Source organism: Pagrus pagrus, assembly GCF_965226575.1.
Source record: "Pagrus pagrus genome assembly, chromosome: 4".
Classification (NCBI taxonomy): domain Eukaryota; kingdom Metazoa; phylum Chordata; class Actinopteri; order Spariformes; family Sparidae; genus Pagrus; species Pagrus pagrus.
The window spans coordinates 16698476-16714614 of record NC_140188.1 but is presented as its reverse complement, the minus strand read 5'-3'; the positions used below and the strand labels follow the sequence as shown (position 1 = coordinate 16714614).

The 16139-nt window shown below is 41.4% G+C and overlaps 1 protein-coding gene across 2 annotated transcripts in view; it reads right to left on the bottom strand.

The window, feature by feature from the left end:
• septin4b (septin 4b) overlaps positions 1-14583 on the bottom strand; it is a 48852-nt gene extending 34269 nt beyond the window's left edge. Inside the window, exon 1 of one of the 2 annotated variants that reach the window (XM_084350093.1) lies at positions 14258-14583. In XM_084350093.1, coding sequence (XP_084206219.1) covers positions 14258-14309 — 52 coding nt within the window. In that variant the 5' untranslated portion in view covers positions 14310-14583. The remainder of the gene's footprint in view (positions 1-14257) is intronic. The other variant, XM_084350094.1, reaches the window with a different exon arrangement.
• Between the last annotated feature and the right edge of the window lie 1556 nt (positions 14584-16139).

Sequence of the window (16139 nt, the reverse complement as noted above, 5' to 3'; positions counted from 1 at the left end):
TGCAGTGATAATGAGACAGAGATCACAGCAATAACACAACAGCCTTTCTTTATGAATCTGCATTGATTTGCAGACTAGTAAGTGTTTAGTAAGACCTCGACAATGACAAAGATTTTCTTACAACTGAACAAAGTCAAACCTGGGTCAAGTCCAGCAGGTGTACATGCCCAGAGGTTCACAGTATGTGAGCTATTTGTGAGCTCGTCTGTGGCTAAAAACAATTTCATGGGTAAACATTATTTTGACCTTGGAGGGCTCTAGATTTTATGGGAAATTGATTTGACTAATTTAGCTAGAAACAATGCGGTCACCCTGAGCAACAGCTACTCTTACGTAATGGTTATTTTAAGACCAATAAAACGTTTTTGGCTCTCTGACCTCTCTTTAGTTCCTGATTTTACATCAACGATTCTTAAAATCTCCTCGGAGGCGAGTGTGACCCCATTCTTTTGTACAGACATTTTATAGAAGGATATGAGAACTGGGATCCACCTGCTGTAAAAAACATTGTTTCCTGTGTCTTTGACAAAACGTTTCATTAAAAGAAAAAACAGTAGGGATACTCAGAAAGATCTGAATAGGCAGCGCCAGCGTATATATCCCCCTATAAAGAGTTGCCCATAGCAACCTGTTAATCTGCTAAACCTACCGGATGTTTTTCTTGTTTCTTTTCAATGACCGGGAGTCTAAAAAGAGAGTAGAAGAGGTTTTCCAACAGTAAAAATAAGGAAGTCATTAGCCGCTTATGGTGCTTAAATACTAAGGCTAGCTCCATAAAGCAGTCAGTAATGGGCATCTATCCCCTGTGCCCTATTAACCTTTGAAGATCATATGCACACACACACACACACACACACACACACACACACACACACACACACACACACACACACACACACACGATAAGATAGACACCTGTAATTAAAACCACCTCACACAGAGCACTCAGTAAATGAGCATGTGGTTTCCTGCCAGTCAGAGGTTTTTGAACACTCTGTATTTTAGCAATTTTGGTTAAATCTCAAACAATATCATTGTAGGTTTATTGTGAGTACCCATAAATTAGGAATTATAAATAGAAGAACAGGTAAAAGGGACTTTAGAGGTATGTGTGACTTTTTATTTTCATGTACATCATCAAGATTTAATTGGAAACAGTTGATACCTTGGCAAGAATTCTGATAATGAATTAAAACCAGTGGATGATTTAATTATGATCTTTCCCAGAAAAAAAGTAAATAATAATTAAACCTATACTATTTCTTACTGTTTATTTTAGGTTTTTAGGAAACCTGGCAGTGAGGGTGGAGACACGTGGAGAGAGATAGTTATAAAGAGGGCTCCTGGTGCGGTTTGAGCTCCTGGATAATACAGAGGTCAACTCGCCACAGGTAAGTGTAGTGTGTCTATGTGGAGCTTAAAGACAGAAATCCCGAGAGCCAGAGGGAGTGAATCCTGTAAGACGGACTATTTCACACAAACAGGGGAGCTCCTGTGTACTCCGGAAGACAAAAAGGAGAAGAAAATGGTTTAAAAAGAAGGAAGCACATAAAAGGGAACAGAGGTGAAGGAGAAAAGGGGGAGCAGGCTCTAGGGATCGAGGGAGGCAGGAGCCACATGTCTTCTCTTTGATCCTTCAATGAAACGCACATGTTGTGGTGTTTGCCCAGTTCATATGATCCAGTCCTCACAGAGGCACTCTTCAGACACTTCTGTCACAAATACCAACACTAGGAATGCTACCGTTTCAGTCTGCGATTCCCCAAACACTTCATATTTCAAACATTTACCACGCTGCAGAAGAGTCATTCAGACGACCTTAAAGTGTCTTGACTCAAAACAAACCACCGTGACCATAGCTGTAATGTCACAGAGCAGCTTGAAACCAATCAACACCCAAACATACCATAATCCAATCATATGCTGATCATCATCAATGCTGTCCATATATAATGGAGTTGTAGTACAGGGATCGGCGGAGTTGACGCTTTCATTCAGTTTAAATAGCTTGTACTTTTACTCTTTCCAAAAAGAGTTTCAAAAGAAGAAACTGTGTCAATACAGAAGCGTAAAGCTATCAGATTTCAAACACAGTTGTGCAGATCTTTTGAAAGAAAACAGACTGACATGCCAAGAAAGATGAGAGAGATTTGAGCGTGTGTATTCACATCACTATGCGAATGAACAGGTCGGATCACAACTGATTATCAGCATCATCTGGATATTTTGTGCTACTTTTATTTGGACAAAACGACAAATTCAAATCATCCACAATTCTGATCGCCAGGTCTGTTTACAGATTGAGAGAAAGAGAAGAAAGCAGCAGTGAGTTTTGACTTATGGAACTCCAGAAACTATTTGCAAAAAAATCGCTCGAAGAGTAGTAAATATTTACTGAATGGTGGCTTGCCAGTGCTGTGGTTATTTCAGCGTCTGGTTTCAAGAGGCTGGTTGTAGAGTGCACTACACACACGTGCTCACACACACAACAGGCTGGTACCCTGATGTGATACATGGAGGAAGGAATAATTCACACATCACCGTGCTGACGGTTAATAAAAGTGCACCTGGTGTCTCTGCCCACCCTCATTACACTTCTGACACTGTTTGCTCACACTGGGTGAGCGGCTGCTCTGTTTGTTTGTTCAGTGCCTATCTGTCTGCTGCAGTCGGGCTCTCCTGCTTATGTTGGATATAAAGTCCGCAGATCTGTTTCTGATTCAAAAGGCCACTCAAATCCACAGCCCCGACTGACTAAATAACTGCCTGATTGATTCACTCACGCACAGACTTCCTCTCTCTCTCTCTCCACACCACTTCCTAAATCACACTTACTGTAACATTCTCTAAATTTTGTGGTTGTGTCTTAAACTCCTGGCCTCCTCTCCCCTCCATCTATCATCGTGTCACAGCATGCTAACACATTCCATGCTTTACTTACACCCAAGTGCTTAAATCTGATACCGCCATCAGTATAAGTATCTGTTTTGTCTGTGTGAGCCTGCTGGTTGTGTTGATAGAAGAATATAGTATGATGAGCAAACTGGTGTCTTTGCTGCATCACCGTGAGCGCTCTTATCTGTTGTCATTGGAGTTTTCACAGCAATCTATCAACTCTGATGCTTTTCATCGCCGCTCGCACTTTTCGCTTTTCCACACATTTTGTTTTGGGTCAGATCTTAAAGATAAGAAGCTCGTTTCCACTGGCAGGCTGAATCAAGATAGAGGTTTTATCCTCTCCGGGGACGTTAACCATCCTTTACTACATCCCCCCATCCTCAAGAAGATCTCCACCATCTCTCCTGCTCTTCCTTTTGGCTTGCCTGGCATTTCCTCTCACTGTCCTGCAGCATGGTGGGAGCATCTGGAAGTGTTTTCTTAAGGGGAGTGGAGGGTGCTGGAGCTGAGGACCCTGCTGGTTCTGGTCACGCAGAACTGTCATCTGTATGCACTAGCACATACGCAGACTTGCACATGTGCAACACACAGACTTCAGGACATGTCAAACTCATGTAATATTTAAATCTTGAGTGCTAAAAATAACTTAAAGGGGCAGAGGCAATATCAGTGATCTGCTGCTGATTTTTGCTGGATATGATCTTGAATAATTACATTTTTTGGCATGTAGAAATCATACAAATGATGTTCTTGAGGGCTGAACACGTCTATGAGACGCTTGACTGCAGACAAAAATTGTTCAAACTTTCCCACAATTTCCGCAGATGTCACATCACACGTCAGACGCGTCACATGCATTCCTTATGACCATTTGACTGCAGCTAAATTTTTAACGACCGTCTTCATTTGTTATCTGCCTGATGTCTTCAGAGTGTCTGCAGTTAGAGTAAACTCTCCGACTTCGCTCCCAGAAGCACAAAGATTAAATCGAGGCTTCTTGGCTCTCGTCCCAAGCCACCGCCGATCCTAACACACATCAGTCTGGTTGATGCAATGCCTGTGCTGTATGGAGCTTCACTGCACCACACAAAATTTGTGAAGTTGCATTAAGAGATAACTCTACAAGAAACACTTTAGTCGGGATGTTAGACATTTCGTACATTTCCTAAAATGCCTTTCATATCTGCTTCACCATCTGTCGATAAATTAATATCTTCAGCTCTTGTGAAATGGAATACTTGCTATATGCTCGTTAAATGTTGGTAAACAGAAAGAAAACCTCATTTTCCTACTGACATTTTATGAAGCTTTTTCCTTTATAAAGCTCCACAGTATCTGCAATGGAAATATTGTGTCACTTTTTCAACATCTCACCGCAAATAGCTGTGAATAAGACTAATAAACCATCCAACGATGAATCCAAAAATGCCAAATGCTAACACCAGTGCTGATGTTTTAGCTGAGCTACCCTTTATGGTATGCCTTGTCACCAAATACTGAGTTATGGCTTAATGTCTGCACGCATATGCTAAACTATAAGCATATTTTCAATAGGCAGATCCCACAAGGATTAGACATGACTGCAATCCAAACCACAGATTGAAAAACTGGAGGAATTTGAGAGCCATCTCACGGGAGTTAGAGGTTAAGAATGGATGCTGAAAATACTATAATTGTGCAATGTGAACATGGAATCTGAGTGAGCCAAAAAAATGACAACAGCCACACTAGAGACGTAAATTTAAGTGTGATAGCAAATCGTGCAGTCAGCTCCAGAGCTACATCACTGAATGTCAGCAGAGTAGAGGACATGCAGTCCTAAACTCAAGTCTCTAAAAAAGAAACAGCAGCTGGAGCGCAACACAAACGATCCGTATACAGGAAGCCTCCTTTACTGCCTTTAATCATGTTGGTCAGACCACTTTCATAAGCCTTGCCCTGACCTTAACACCTGCCCCCATCCTACCAGAAAGCTCACCATCCCTGGGTCGGTAGACCAGGGTGGCGCTCTCTCTCTGATGTCACCATAGCGTTTCATGCATCGGTAGCTGAGTGCTGGGACCTCGGTGGGGGCCATGGGAACTGGGCTGAGATTATTTATAGCGGGTGGGGGGCTTGGCAGGGGCCACTTCTATGAGGCTTTAGAGGAATGTCTAAGGTCGCCCTCTGACCAAAACTTCTGCAGAGTGCTGAGGCTGGAGGTTGGAAGGCAAGCTCGGGCTGACGTGGGACATCTGCAGAGATGAAGACACGAGCCAATTAGCTTGAGGGTCTGGTGAGCAGGCCCAGCAGGGACAGGAAGGAAGCGGTGAGCATAGGAAGTCAGAACGTCAGAGGAGTACCAAATAGGGCAATTCAGCTTCACCAAGCCTTTTTAAAATGAGGCAAAATAGTATTACTTCAAGCAGATGTTCCAGAGAGATTTGTTAAGGAATGCATACATGGAGAGGAGATGGATAGTTTAAACAGTCAAAAATGACACCCTTTCTGTTGTAAAAACTAAAATAAGGCTGTAGTTGGTCGCGTTGTTGTGAAAGTGTTTTTCACCGCAGACATAGTAGCAAAAGCACAGGTGTTATTAATAACGTTAACAATGTCTCTGCTTGATTCAAGTGTTCTAGAGAGACGTGACTCTGAGCCAACATGCACAACGGCTAAATGGATCTCAGCCATCATCATTTGTATTAATTACACCGGTGTTTTTTACACTGTGACTCAGCAAATGTTTCCTGCCTTGACATGTCAAAATGCCTTCCATCAAAAGAGCCTAATGGATTGCATTACACTGAGTATACTGTGTGGTGTATCTGTAATTTAAAATAAACTTTTTTATGCAAACAAAATAATAATTTTTTTCACATTTTGGGCACATATTAGTTAAAAAACCTTGTTAGTGAGCACTTCACTTCCTTTGCCAAGACAATCCATCCACCTGACTGGTGTTGCATATTAACATGCTGATCAAACATCGTGATTACACAGGTGTGCTTTGGACTGGATACAAGAGAGTTGATCTAATGCTGCATTCCATTGCAAGTCGGATGTTGGTATTTCCGAGTAGGTATTTCAGACTGCCAATCTATAAGCGACCCAGTGCATCTGCTCAAAAAAACATGGACGCTCGCTGCAAACTCCTCTGCTGCGAACTCTGTGTGTCATTTATATTTTTGTTTAGTATACTTGGAAAGTTTACACAATATTTTGCTTTGCAATGTGTTGGAGACACTTAGATGATTCTACCCTTCATAATTCATAATGAAAGCTACATCTCTACCTTTCAAACAGCTTTTCTTCCTGTGGAAAAACTGGCTCTTACAAAAGAATACCGAACACATGATGGTGTCCAGTGTTCACAACAAATCCCTCTTTAAGCACTCATCTTTCACCATCTCTTTATTGTTGTCTTATACCAGCCTCGTATTCAGTCAAGTGTTGCGTGCATGCTCCCTAACACGATTGTTTGCCCTCACATCAAACTGAAAAAGCCCCGAGGGCCGCCTGTCAAGGCCAAACCCAAACCCACAGGCCAAAACCCTGCTGCTACAGCCAGTGTCCGCATCACCACTGTGCCATCACATTGTGAATCTCACTACATGTTCACAGGATGAAGCCCACACACTTTACCCAGAGGAGAGTTATACAAAATGACGGGTCAAGTTTCACTGATGAGTGATATGCCGCCCTCCCTCAGTGGGTACGCTCACACAGTAGAGTGGCACTATTGTTGGTGTGTGGACTCAGTGAGATAATGTAATGGGTGATAGAATTACTGCACAGGCAGGAGGAATAATGTTAACATCTGATACTGTAGGGTGGTTAAGATTCACATGATAACAAATATGACCAGATTTATGTAAAGGAAGAGAGAACTTATAATTAAAGGCACAAGTTTGTAATTTCTGCCGCTAAGGGTCTCTGCTGCTCAGGTGCAGAGCCAGACCTTCTGGAGGAATAAACACCCAAAGTCACATCAGATTCTGGTCTGAGCCAGAATCAAACCAACAGGAGGAGAGCTCAGAGATTATTTTTTAACTTTTAGGTTTAAAAAGTGGAAATACCTTCACTCCTGTTTGTCAACATAACTGCAGCAGCAAGTTGTTGTTGTTGTAGTTGTTTATGTTCTGTAATGTTGACTGTTAACTGGAGCTAGAGGGGAAATGTACTTTATTTCATGAATGTAACGTTACAGAGAGGAGCGGGGAAAAAAGAAAGAGAAGTAAAGTATCTGGTGAGTGCTGAGTTTAGTCAGAGTTGACCTGAGTTGGAACACACAGACACAAGTTTACAGCTAATGTAGAGTAATCTGGCTGTTTGGGCAAATAAACACAAGTGATCCTGCAGTCAAACTCGCTTTGCTGGTGGTGAATATACCACTAAACAATCTCATGTGACTCAGGCACAAATGTTCACAGATGAGGTAATGTTTTAAAGTTTTCGCTGGCTTCCCTTCCCTGGAAGTAATGGCAGGAGACTAAATGAAATACGTTACCTTGAGTAAACAAAGGTCTAGTCATTTACATAGTTGCATATTTTGTCTTTAAGTGCAAGGGCAGGATCAGAACAGCTTGAGTCTGTGTCGATTCCTCCTCATTTAACACATAATGTGCTGAACCATGAAGTGATTGAACTGTAACTAAATGTCATCAGATCATGTCTCACACCCATCGTTTGACATTCCCCTGGCATAATTACTTGCAATGCTTTGTTCACAATAATATGTACTGTATGTGTTTCGGCAACAATGCAAATGTCAATCAGTGGATGGACGGATGGGTGTGGTGCATAGCTCCACATTCTGCTATTCCAGTTTGCAGATGAATGCAATGAGTGTGCACGCACTGGCAGTGACAGCAAATGGGAAAAACAGACACAGCTACAGGGGAAACAGAGGAAAGGGGCTGAAAAACGGCATCCACTGCAGAAGCTAGCAAGCTAATGGGCTAATAAAGTCCAAGTATAGACTGCCTACACTTTGGCTGCAGTGGCAAGCAGCAATTGAAGGCACAGGAAGCTAACGGCTAGTTGAGTAAAACCCACAGAGGAATGCAGCGTGGTGAGTGTGTGTGTGTGTGGAGAAAGACAACCGTCCCCTCCTCTGCTTCTCTGTCCACAGTTGGCATTGCCCATGAGCGGTGACGTCACTCTGTGTGTATGTGTGAGGTTTTGTGGCATTTTCAGGCTAACAAAAGGATGTCACAGCCACCCTTCTTGATCCACCACACCCCAGAGCCCTGCGTGGTTAACAGCCACGGGGTGTGGGTGCAGGGGTAGGGCACTGAAAGTCTGTTAACCTGGATTGAGTGATTGCTTCCACAAAAGAGATACATTGTGTTTCTTAAGAGTCACACAATGGGTGTGGTTTGTAGAGCAGGACCTAAATTTATGCAGACTTGGACATCTGCGTATTTAATCACATACCCAGCAGCGAAAGATGTGCCAAACCATCATAAGAGTAACCAGTGAGTGCCATCAGCAGCAGCAGCAGCAGCAGCAGCAGCCTCAGTCTCGGACAGATGTTGACAGTTTCCTCACAGAAAGGTGTTCCCTCTGTCAGCTCACACACTGCAGCTTTGTCACATAGGCTTGGAATGTTTCTGAGGAAGGAACCAGGGTTTGTCACACCCATACGGATCCACTTTTCTCCACCCGTCTGTGAACTGCTTGGGCTTGAAAACAAACTCGCCCCCCTTTCATCTCTACTCAGCTGGGCCAAACACAGCTGCGGGGCTTCAGTGACATGGAGAAGAGGAGTAAAGAGGAGGGATGGGGGGTGGTTTTGACACCGAGGTGACAGGCCACTGGCTACTGGAAAGCTGATAACAGATGAGCACCGTCGCTCTGAAACTTATGATGAGAGCTGCTGACTCTGCTGAGGGATGAGCGAGCTGTCGGCAACTATACTAAAATGTGAAACTCAGACAAAAGCAGCATAAACAACAACATAACTGACGCATACAGCAGATTCTCAGTTGTCACCGTGCAAAACAAGGAACAAGAGTACTTTGAGAACACACCTTTTCTTACACAGCTACTCCTCTTTTGTGTCAAGTAAAACCCTGAAGCACATTAGAACAGAGAAGTCACACCACCTCCAAATATTCACTGCAAGAATCACATGCTCAGTTTTGAACACTGTGTGAATAGGGAGCATTTGGCATGCGCCTTATCATAAAAATAGGCCTTTGATTTCACTTTGAAACACTAAAAGACATTTTAAAACGAATGAATGACCGCCTTTCAAATCAACACTAACTGCACAAAAACCAGCTTGAATACCAGCGGTCATCAGGGGTAAAATAGGCTGACATCGACAAACCACGATGTCCTCCTTTTGGTGAGCTAATCGAAGCCAAATCTCCCTCCACCAATGACCTACTTCGTCTTCAGCAGCAGGATTAAAGGAAAACTCTGGTTTCTTACCTCATCGTCTGGTCGGATGAGGATGATTGATCAGCAGGAGAAATGATTTCATGAAGGGCAGACACATAGAAGAGGAACAGAAACACATTACTGTCAACATGATGAAAACAACAGGAAACCAAAACAATTTAGGCAAACATTTCTTATGTTAATAAGAAGCTGGTGATAAACAACTGACATGCTGACGTGACATTTGAGATCTAATTAAACAGTGTTTGACACCTGGATCATCCGGTTTTAGGATCTGCCTGAGATAAATTGTCTTCTCAAGACAGGGAGACCCTGTAACTTGTTTAGACATGTCACATTTAACAGGTTCTTCAGCATGGAATGATTATATTTTTACATTTTTCCCTAGAAAAAACATCTAAGACAACCAAGGATCTTAATTTTATACTAACAGGTGGTGCAGACTTACTTTAGAATACCATATATAGCCAATTAGCTGCTAGACTAATCAGATAACCCACAAGGATTGATTTAATATCGATATCAGTATCAGAAATGCCTCAGATACTGCCGCTCAGGGACCAGGGGTGTGCTTGTGTTGACACGACTGGTAGGATTTTTGGACCAGAATGGGGTAGGGTTAGCTGGTTAGCATACTACCTTCAGTAGATATCTCTGCAACACAATCATACATCATAATAGCAAAACTGCCATTTTTTCACATTCTGTTAATAAGTTTAGTACATTTCCGAACGTTTTACACTAAAAGTCGTATATATTGCCCCTTTAATGCACTTGTATTGGCTGATTTGCAAAGTTCAGGTATCAGAATTGACATTATGTCTACAACCTACCAGATGTATTTTTTTTTTAATGCATCTCTAGACCTATAAAACAGTGAATACGTTTGGATTTGGCTCAACGCCGGTTATCTACAGACTCTTTTATGGCACTGATGTCATTTCTGCAAAGCTGTCAGCACAAAAAAGTTTCAATTAAATGTGCCAATTGTTAATCACACACCTGACGTTCACTTTTTTTTAGTAGAAAGTGTCAAGTTTTTGGACAACAGTGTGTGCACATCTGTCTGTGATAAAGCTTGAGTGATGATACTGCAAAAGTATCCAATAATGCATGCTTCAAAGATTGCATGAAAGTTGGTCTTCAAAGGCTGAGCGTGACTGCGTTTCCCAAAAAAATTGGTGCAGGGGCTTTTCAGATTTACAGTGGTTGATTACAGCATCAGTCACTCGTCGAGGAATTTGGTTTTACTGAAAACAAGGAGTTGCATCAATACAGGGCATTAATTATTACTGGATGATATATTTGGAAACGTGCGTCTCCACACAGAGAAAACACCCTCTCCAGTAATTAGTCAGGAGTAGAAGCCAGTCCAAATAATTCATGATGTTTGACATTTACTGATTCTTTTAGTTCTTCAGAGGCAAAACAATTTTCATTACTCCAAGCTGCCTGTCCTGTAAAGCTTGCTGGCTGTGTAACAAATATTGATTCTCTACTTTAGACTCAGGACCATCACTGCCTGTGAGCTCACAGAGCAGATTGTGCTGATACGCAGGTCAGGGGACTGAAATATCATTATAGCCTGTGACTGTTCATTTACAACGACCTCAGGAACAGCAGAAATGTTACAGCTGACAGGCTCTGCTTTAGTCCCTCCACATGGACGATATATAATGTATGTGCTGCATATTACTGCTGCTCTTTAAAACAGAGCTGGCAGCAGTAAGCGTCAGTCCACATGCACTTTGAGTAAAATTAACTGTGGCAGGATGACATGCAAATAAGACTCCTGTGCACTCTTGTGTTGACAAAGCAAACAAACGAATGGATAAATTAAACATCCACGACAGCAACTCTCCAAAAAATGTCTGCTGCAAAGTTAGAGCTGAAAACGTCTTATTACACAGATGCAGAACATGTGATCAACGGTAAATTCCTATACTATAATGGCTACTCGCTCGACTTGTTAATTTTTCTTGCGGTTCATCTCTTGACCTACATGCCGAGGTCCTCCACCAGTGATGCTGTCAGCGCAGCCACAGGCCGCAGGGAGGATGGTAGCATCGCTCCACAAGGCTTTCCCTGAGGAATGTTAGCCACTGCTGACTGTGCCACCCATCCACACCACTCACTTTCCTACTGGGAGGCTTTTACACTTCATTTATAAGTCAGTCAGGGTTTGGTGTTGTTGGAACAGGAACGTGTTGCTTTATTTGTTAAATGGGTTATGGGGCTTTTATTAGAGCAGGCCAAGATTATACTTCCATGCAGGTCAGTTCAGCTAAAAGTGGAGTTTAATTTAGAAATTACAGGTTACATTTCATAATGTTTTACTAGCAAGGTTTTCAATTCCCTGGCTGATATGTTTTGATACTTCTGCAAAGAAGTATCACCACAGACATATGGATTAGATTTTCCAGTGAGCTAAAACAGTCAAATGTAACACGCGCGAATGTCAGACATGGAAAAACTAACATTTGAACTTATCACCAAGATGTAAAATCTGAAGTAGCTCCACTAAAAATGAAGTGACAGAGATCCTAAAGGTGAATCTCAGGGCGTATCATTTCATTTACTGGTTAAGAAAAGAAAACACGACTAACCATAATGAAAATAAACTTTGAAGCATGCAATGTGGATTTAAAATAGGTCTATTAAGGAAAACTTTCATGGTTTTTGGTTAAAACCAATGCAGTAATAAATACTTATATTTAGATCTATTCATGTACATATGTAACTCATATATCTATGAATACAGCACTAGTGAAAGAGTAAAAGGGAACATTTGGACACAGAACTGGACAAATGAAAAGCTTCTACCACAGACTTTTATACTCACGTTCCCTTTGAACTTTAATTTATGTTTTTAATCAAATATAATCAGCAAATCTGAGGTGAAGCATGAGATTCAGCGCTATCCATCTCTGTCCACTATCTGTGAGAGCTCTCATCACCTCCCACTTTCTCCTCCAACACAGCACGCCTATATGCAAACACCACAGGGCAACAGCTTCAACGAACCAGATGTTTCAGTGTCACTGCAGCCTCTAGTACACCATACCATGAGACTGATGTGCCTGGAAATAAAGTACTACCTTCTTTGCCCAGAGTGGGAGCTCATAAGATAGGGACGTGCTCAGAGCTAACATGGTTTCCAGACATGATAAGAAACAGGTGATCTGTGTTTGATACAGTTTGAAACAGGAAACGAAATCTCTTTGATGCCACCGACAGGCACTCTGTGACTGTGGCAGAGTTACGTTATACATCAGCATGTTAATGCAGATGTAGGCTATCATTTGGTTGAATATGTCAGCTGATAAATAGGTGAAGAAATGCCGGCGCAGAAATGCCAAAATAGGTTTGAAGCAATTAAGAAACAGTTTATATTGTAGGTGAAAGTCATTTTTCACCATGCACAATGCAGAATGATATATTGGTTAGACGATATTATTGCCCGATATTGGCTGATATATTGTTATCCACATGTTGTCGGATATTGGAGCTTATAATGCAAAAAAAGACGTTTGGGGTCATTTAAAATGATTAAATTCCAAGTGAAGTTTAGTGTTTCAGTGCACTGATGTCTGTGGGGCAGGAAGGTTTATTGTTTAACTGTAAAATATCCTGCATCCATTACATATCTCTGTCAACAATGTTTGGTAACCACATTTTTAGCATCATTGCAAAAACTGTCTGTACTGGAATGTTTAATTTCTTCATATTTGTAAGGGAATCGGTCACAAAATCGCAAAACATCCTCATATCCAAACCACTAAATAGACCGATTGTACGTATCGATTGTACGTATACGTATGTCACTGCTGCCAAAATAGGTAAGAAAACTACTTGGTTAGGTTAAGATAGGTAAACTACTTGGTTAAGTTTAAGTAAGAAAACTACTTGGTTAGGTTTAGGTTAGAAAACTTGGTTAAGTTTTCGTAAAACAGATGAACTTATGCTATGTTATGTACGTGACGCTACTTCTCTTAGTAAGTTAAAACTACTCACCACTGACTTTTGGTTTCACACCGAACACGAACAGCGGTTTCCTAAATTAAAGTCTTGTGCTTGTTTAACCCGGCCGTCCGTCCCCGACCTCCTCCCTATATAGACTTTTCACTCTTTATACTACTTCTCCTCACTTTCTCCTTTGCAGCTGAAATAATTACTACAGCTGCAAGAGGTCGCTGCCCAACAACAACCAGAAATATGGGTAGCATTAAGCTGCTTTCATTTTTGACCTAAATGGACATTTTTTTGGTGAGGACAGGCTCAAATGCATGTCAAGGTCACAGTTCTTTGAGAAAACACTCAACTGATTTTTTTTTTGTTTTCTAAAAATACTGATACATATGCATCTGATTCAAAAATCCAGCATTGCTCGGGCTGTAGTATGGGAGGCAGTGTAAACCCCTCATTGCCTGCACATCCTGACACAACAAACGGAGCCAGAACTGCCTGTTTCACGACTCCTCTTGAGTAAATAAGTGCGATGGTGGGGCGAGCCTCTGCAGGAGCTCATGCAGACCATCCGGCTGCAGCCCACCAGCGCGACCCAGCTCTATCGTCGCGGTCCAGAAATAGTTTAGTGTGGTGAGTCTTGGTACCACTCTTGCATAACTGTAGAATTACAGTGTGCTGCTGCCGTGTCCCGTGTGGATCTCAGTGCCAGGCTTTTCAGGGATTTTCGTTAGCAGAACGAAGTGTTCCCTCTGAGCAGTGAGAGTGTCATTTATTAAAATAACATCTGCAGCCTTATCATCGGTTCACAGACCGGCTTAAATCTGACCTGTAGCCAAACTGACGTGTGGATGCGTTTTAACGGCTACAGCTACGCGTCCTCAATGAGTACAAACACGATTTAAAGGGACGGTGTCGGCTTCATTTTGGGTCAGGAGGCAATTAGACGAGCATCACCGGAGTCACGCAACATCCCACATGCGGTGTCAGATGTGGTACTCACCGTGGTTGAACATTACGGACCGAAACCGGTTGTTGCTGGACGAATTCTCCATCTCTCAAAGTTTCAGTTAGCGTCCTCCTCCCTCTTCTTCTTCTTCTTCTTCTTCTTTTCCTCTTTTCTTCTTCTTCTTCTTTCTTCTTCTTTCCTCTTCTTCTTCTTCTTCTTCGGTATTTCCTTAATTTCCTCTCTCAATCCGAACACAGCTGACAGTCTGTGTGTTTGTGTGTGACCGGACTAACCCGTCCCCCCTGTGCGTGCGTGTGTGTGTGTGCGTGTGTGTGTGAAGAGACAGAGTGAGAGTGTGTGTGTGTGTTTGGTAGAAGCAGCAGCAGCTCTCTCTCTCTCTCTCTCTCTCTCTCGCACACACACCAGACGCACACACACTCACACTCACACACGCGCGCGCGCAGCCATTCAAAACCGACGAGCCCGGTGACGTCACGAGACACCAGCAGTTGCAGCAGCGGCGTCGGAATGAAAACAATCGCACGTGGATGCGATGGGAGAAGGGTCACGTGCACCTGCAAGAGGAAAAAAATGCGCCATTTTTTTATGTTATGTTATTTTATTTATTTTTAGCGAAAATTAACAATGATGGTCAGGTAAGTTTAAGCGTTAAAGGGAGAGTACACAAAAAGATTTTTTTTAAAACTATGGATATTTGAATGTTACAGGACTGTTTATTATAATTATTGTTAGAATATTAATAATGTTATTTATCAGTAAGGCTCCAGCTATAACGTCATGCATTAAGGTGCTCGGTTAGCTAACATGCTACAATATTATCCACATAAATTACTTTTCTTAGCAGTAGTACTATAAATTGCAGTTGTGACTGTAAATTTGGTTTTAACACCTTATACATATTTATTACTTTTATGATATATATATTTTTTTATTTTGTTAACTATTTTTATTATCATGGTTGACCACTGACTGTCAGGTAACCATTTATACTATTTTATATATTACACTGTGCGTCTTTTCGTATTTTACTGAATTTTTGTTTTATCACACTTGTGTTCTCAGGTCTCTTGTAAATGAGATCTCAATCTCAATAGGACTTACCTGACTAAATAAAGGCTAATAATAATAATAGTAGCAGTATCAAGTCAGTGATGGAATGTAGCAAAGTACTTTTACTCAAGTATTTTATCTACAGGTCAGAACTTACTTACAAGTACATGAGTGCAAATACTACATTTTGCAAAGAAAATGTGTACTTTTATACCATTATAAATAAATTAAAACTACTCCACCTCAATCATATACAATATAAAAAAAATATTTTTACATTGCAATTCTTCAGAAAAGTAACTCATAACAAATAATATAATTCTCACAGGGGAGATTGTTTTGATACTCAAGGTTAATTTAGCTGCTAATACCCCTGTACTTTTACCTAAAATCAAAGTAATATTGGAGTACAGTGGTAATTTTAAGTATTTAAGTAGAGAATCTGAATATTTATTCCACCAGTGGTATAATGCAGTAGTTGAATGAGTGTTTTTGAGTTATACTTCAAAAACACTTCTACTACTCATTCTTCCCTTTATTTCACCATAGAAATGAACAGCAGAGATATATAGTGACATCTGGTGGTCAGTTTGGTAAAACACCTCTAATGAATTCACCTTTTCTTTTCCAAGCACCTACCTCAATGACGCCCACACATCTTCTCTGTTGTTAGGTGCTCTTTATGTGTGAAGTCATTGAGTGAAGGAGAGTTTGCACATATAATTGGAGCTGTCGTACTCTGTGTGCTTCAGTAGTACAAATATAGAAGGTGTAGAAAACTGTGGCTCATTTTGTCAATGAAATGCAACAGATTCACAGTGACTGAGAGATATATTCATTAATGAACGAACACATTTAGTTTGTT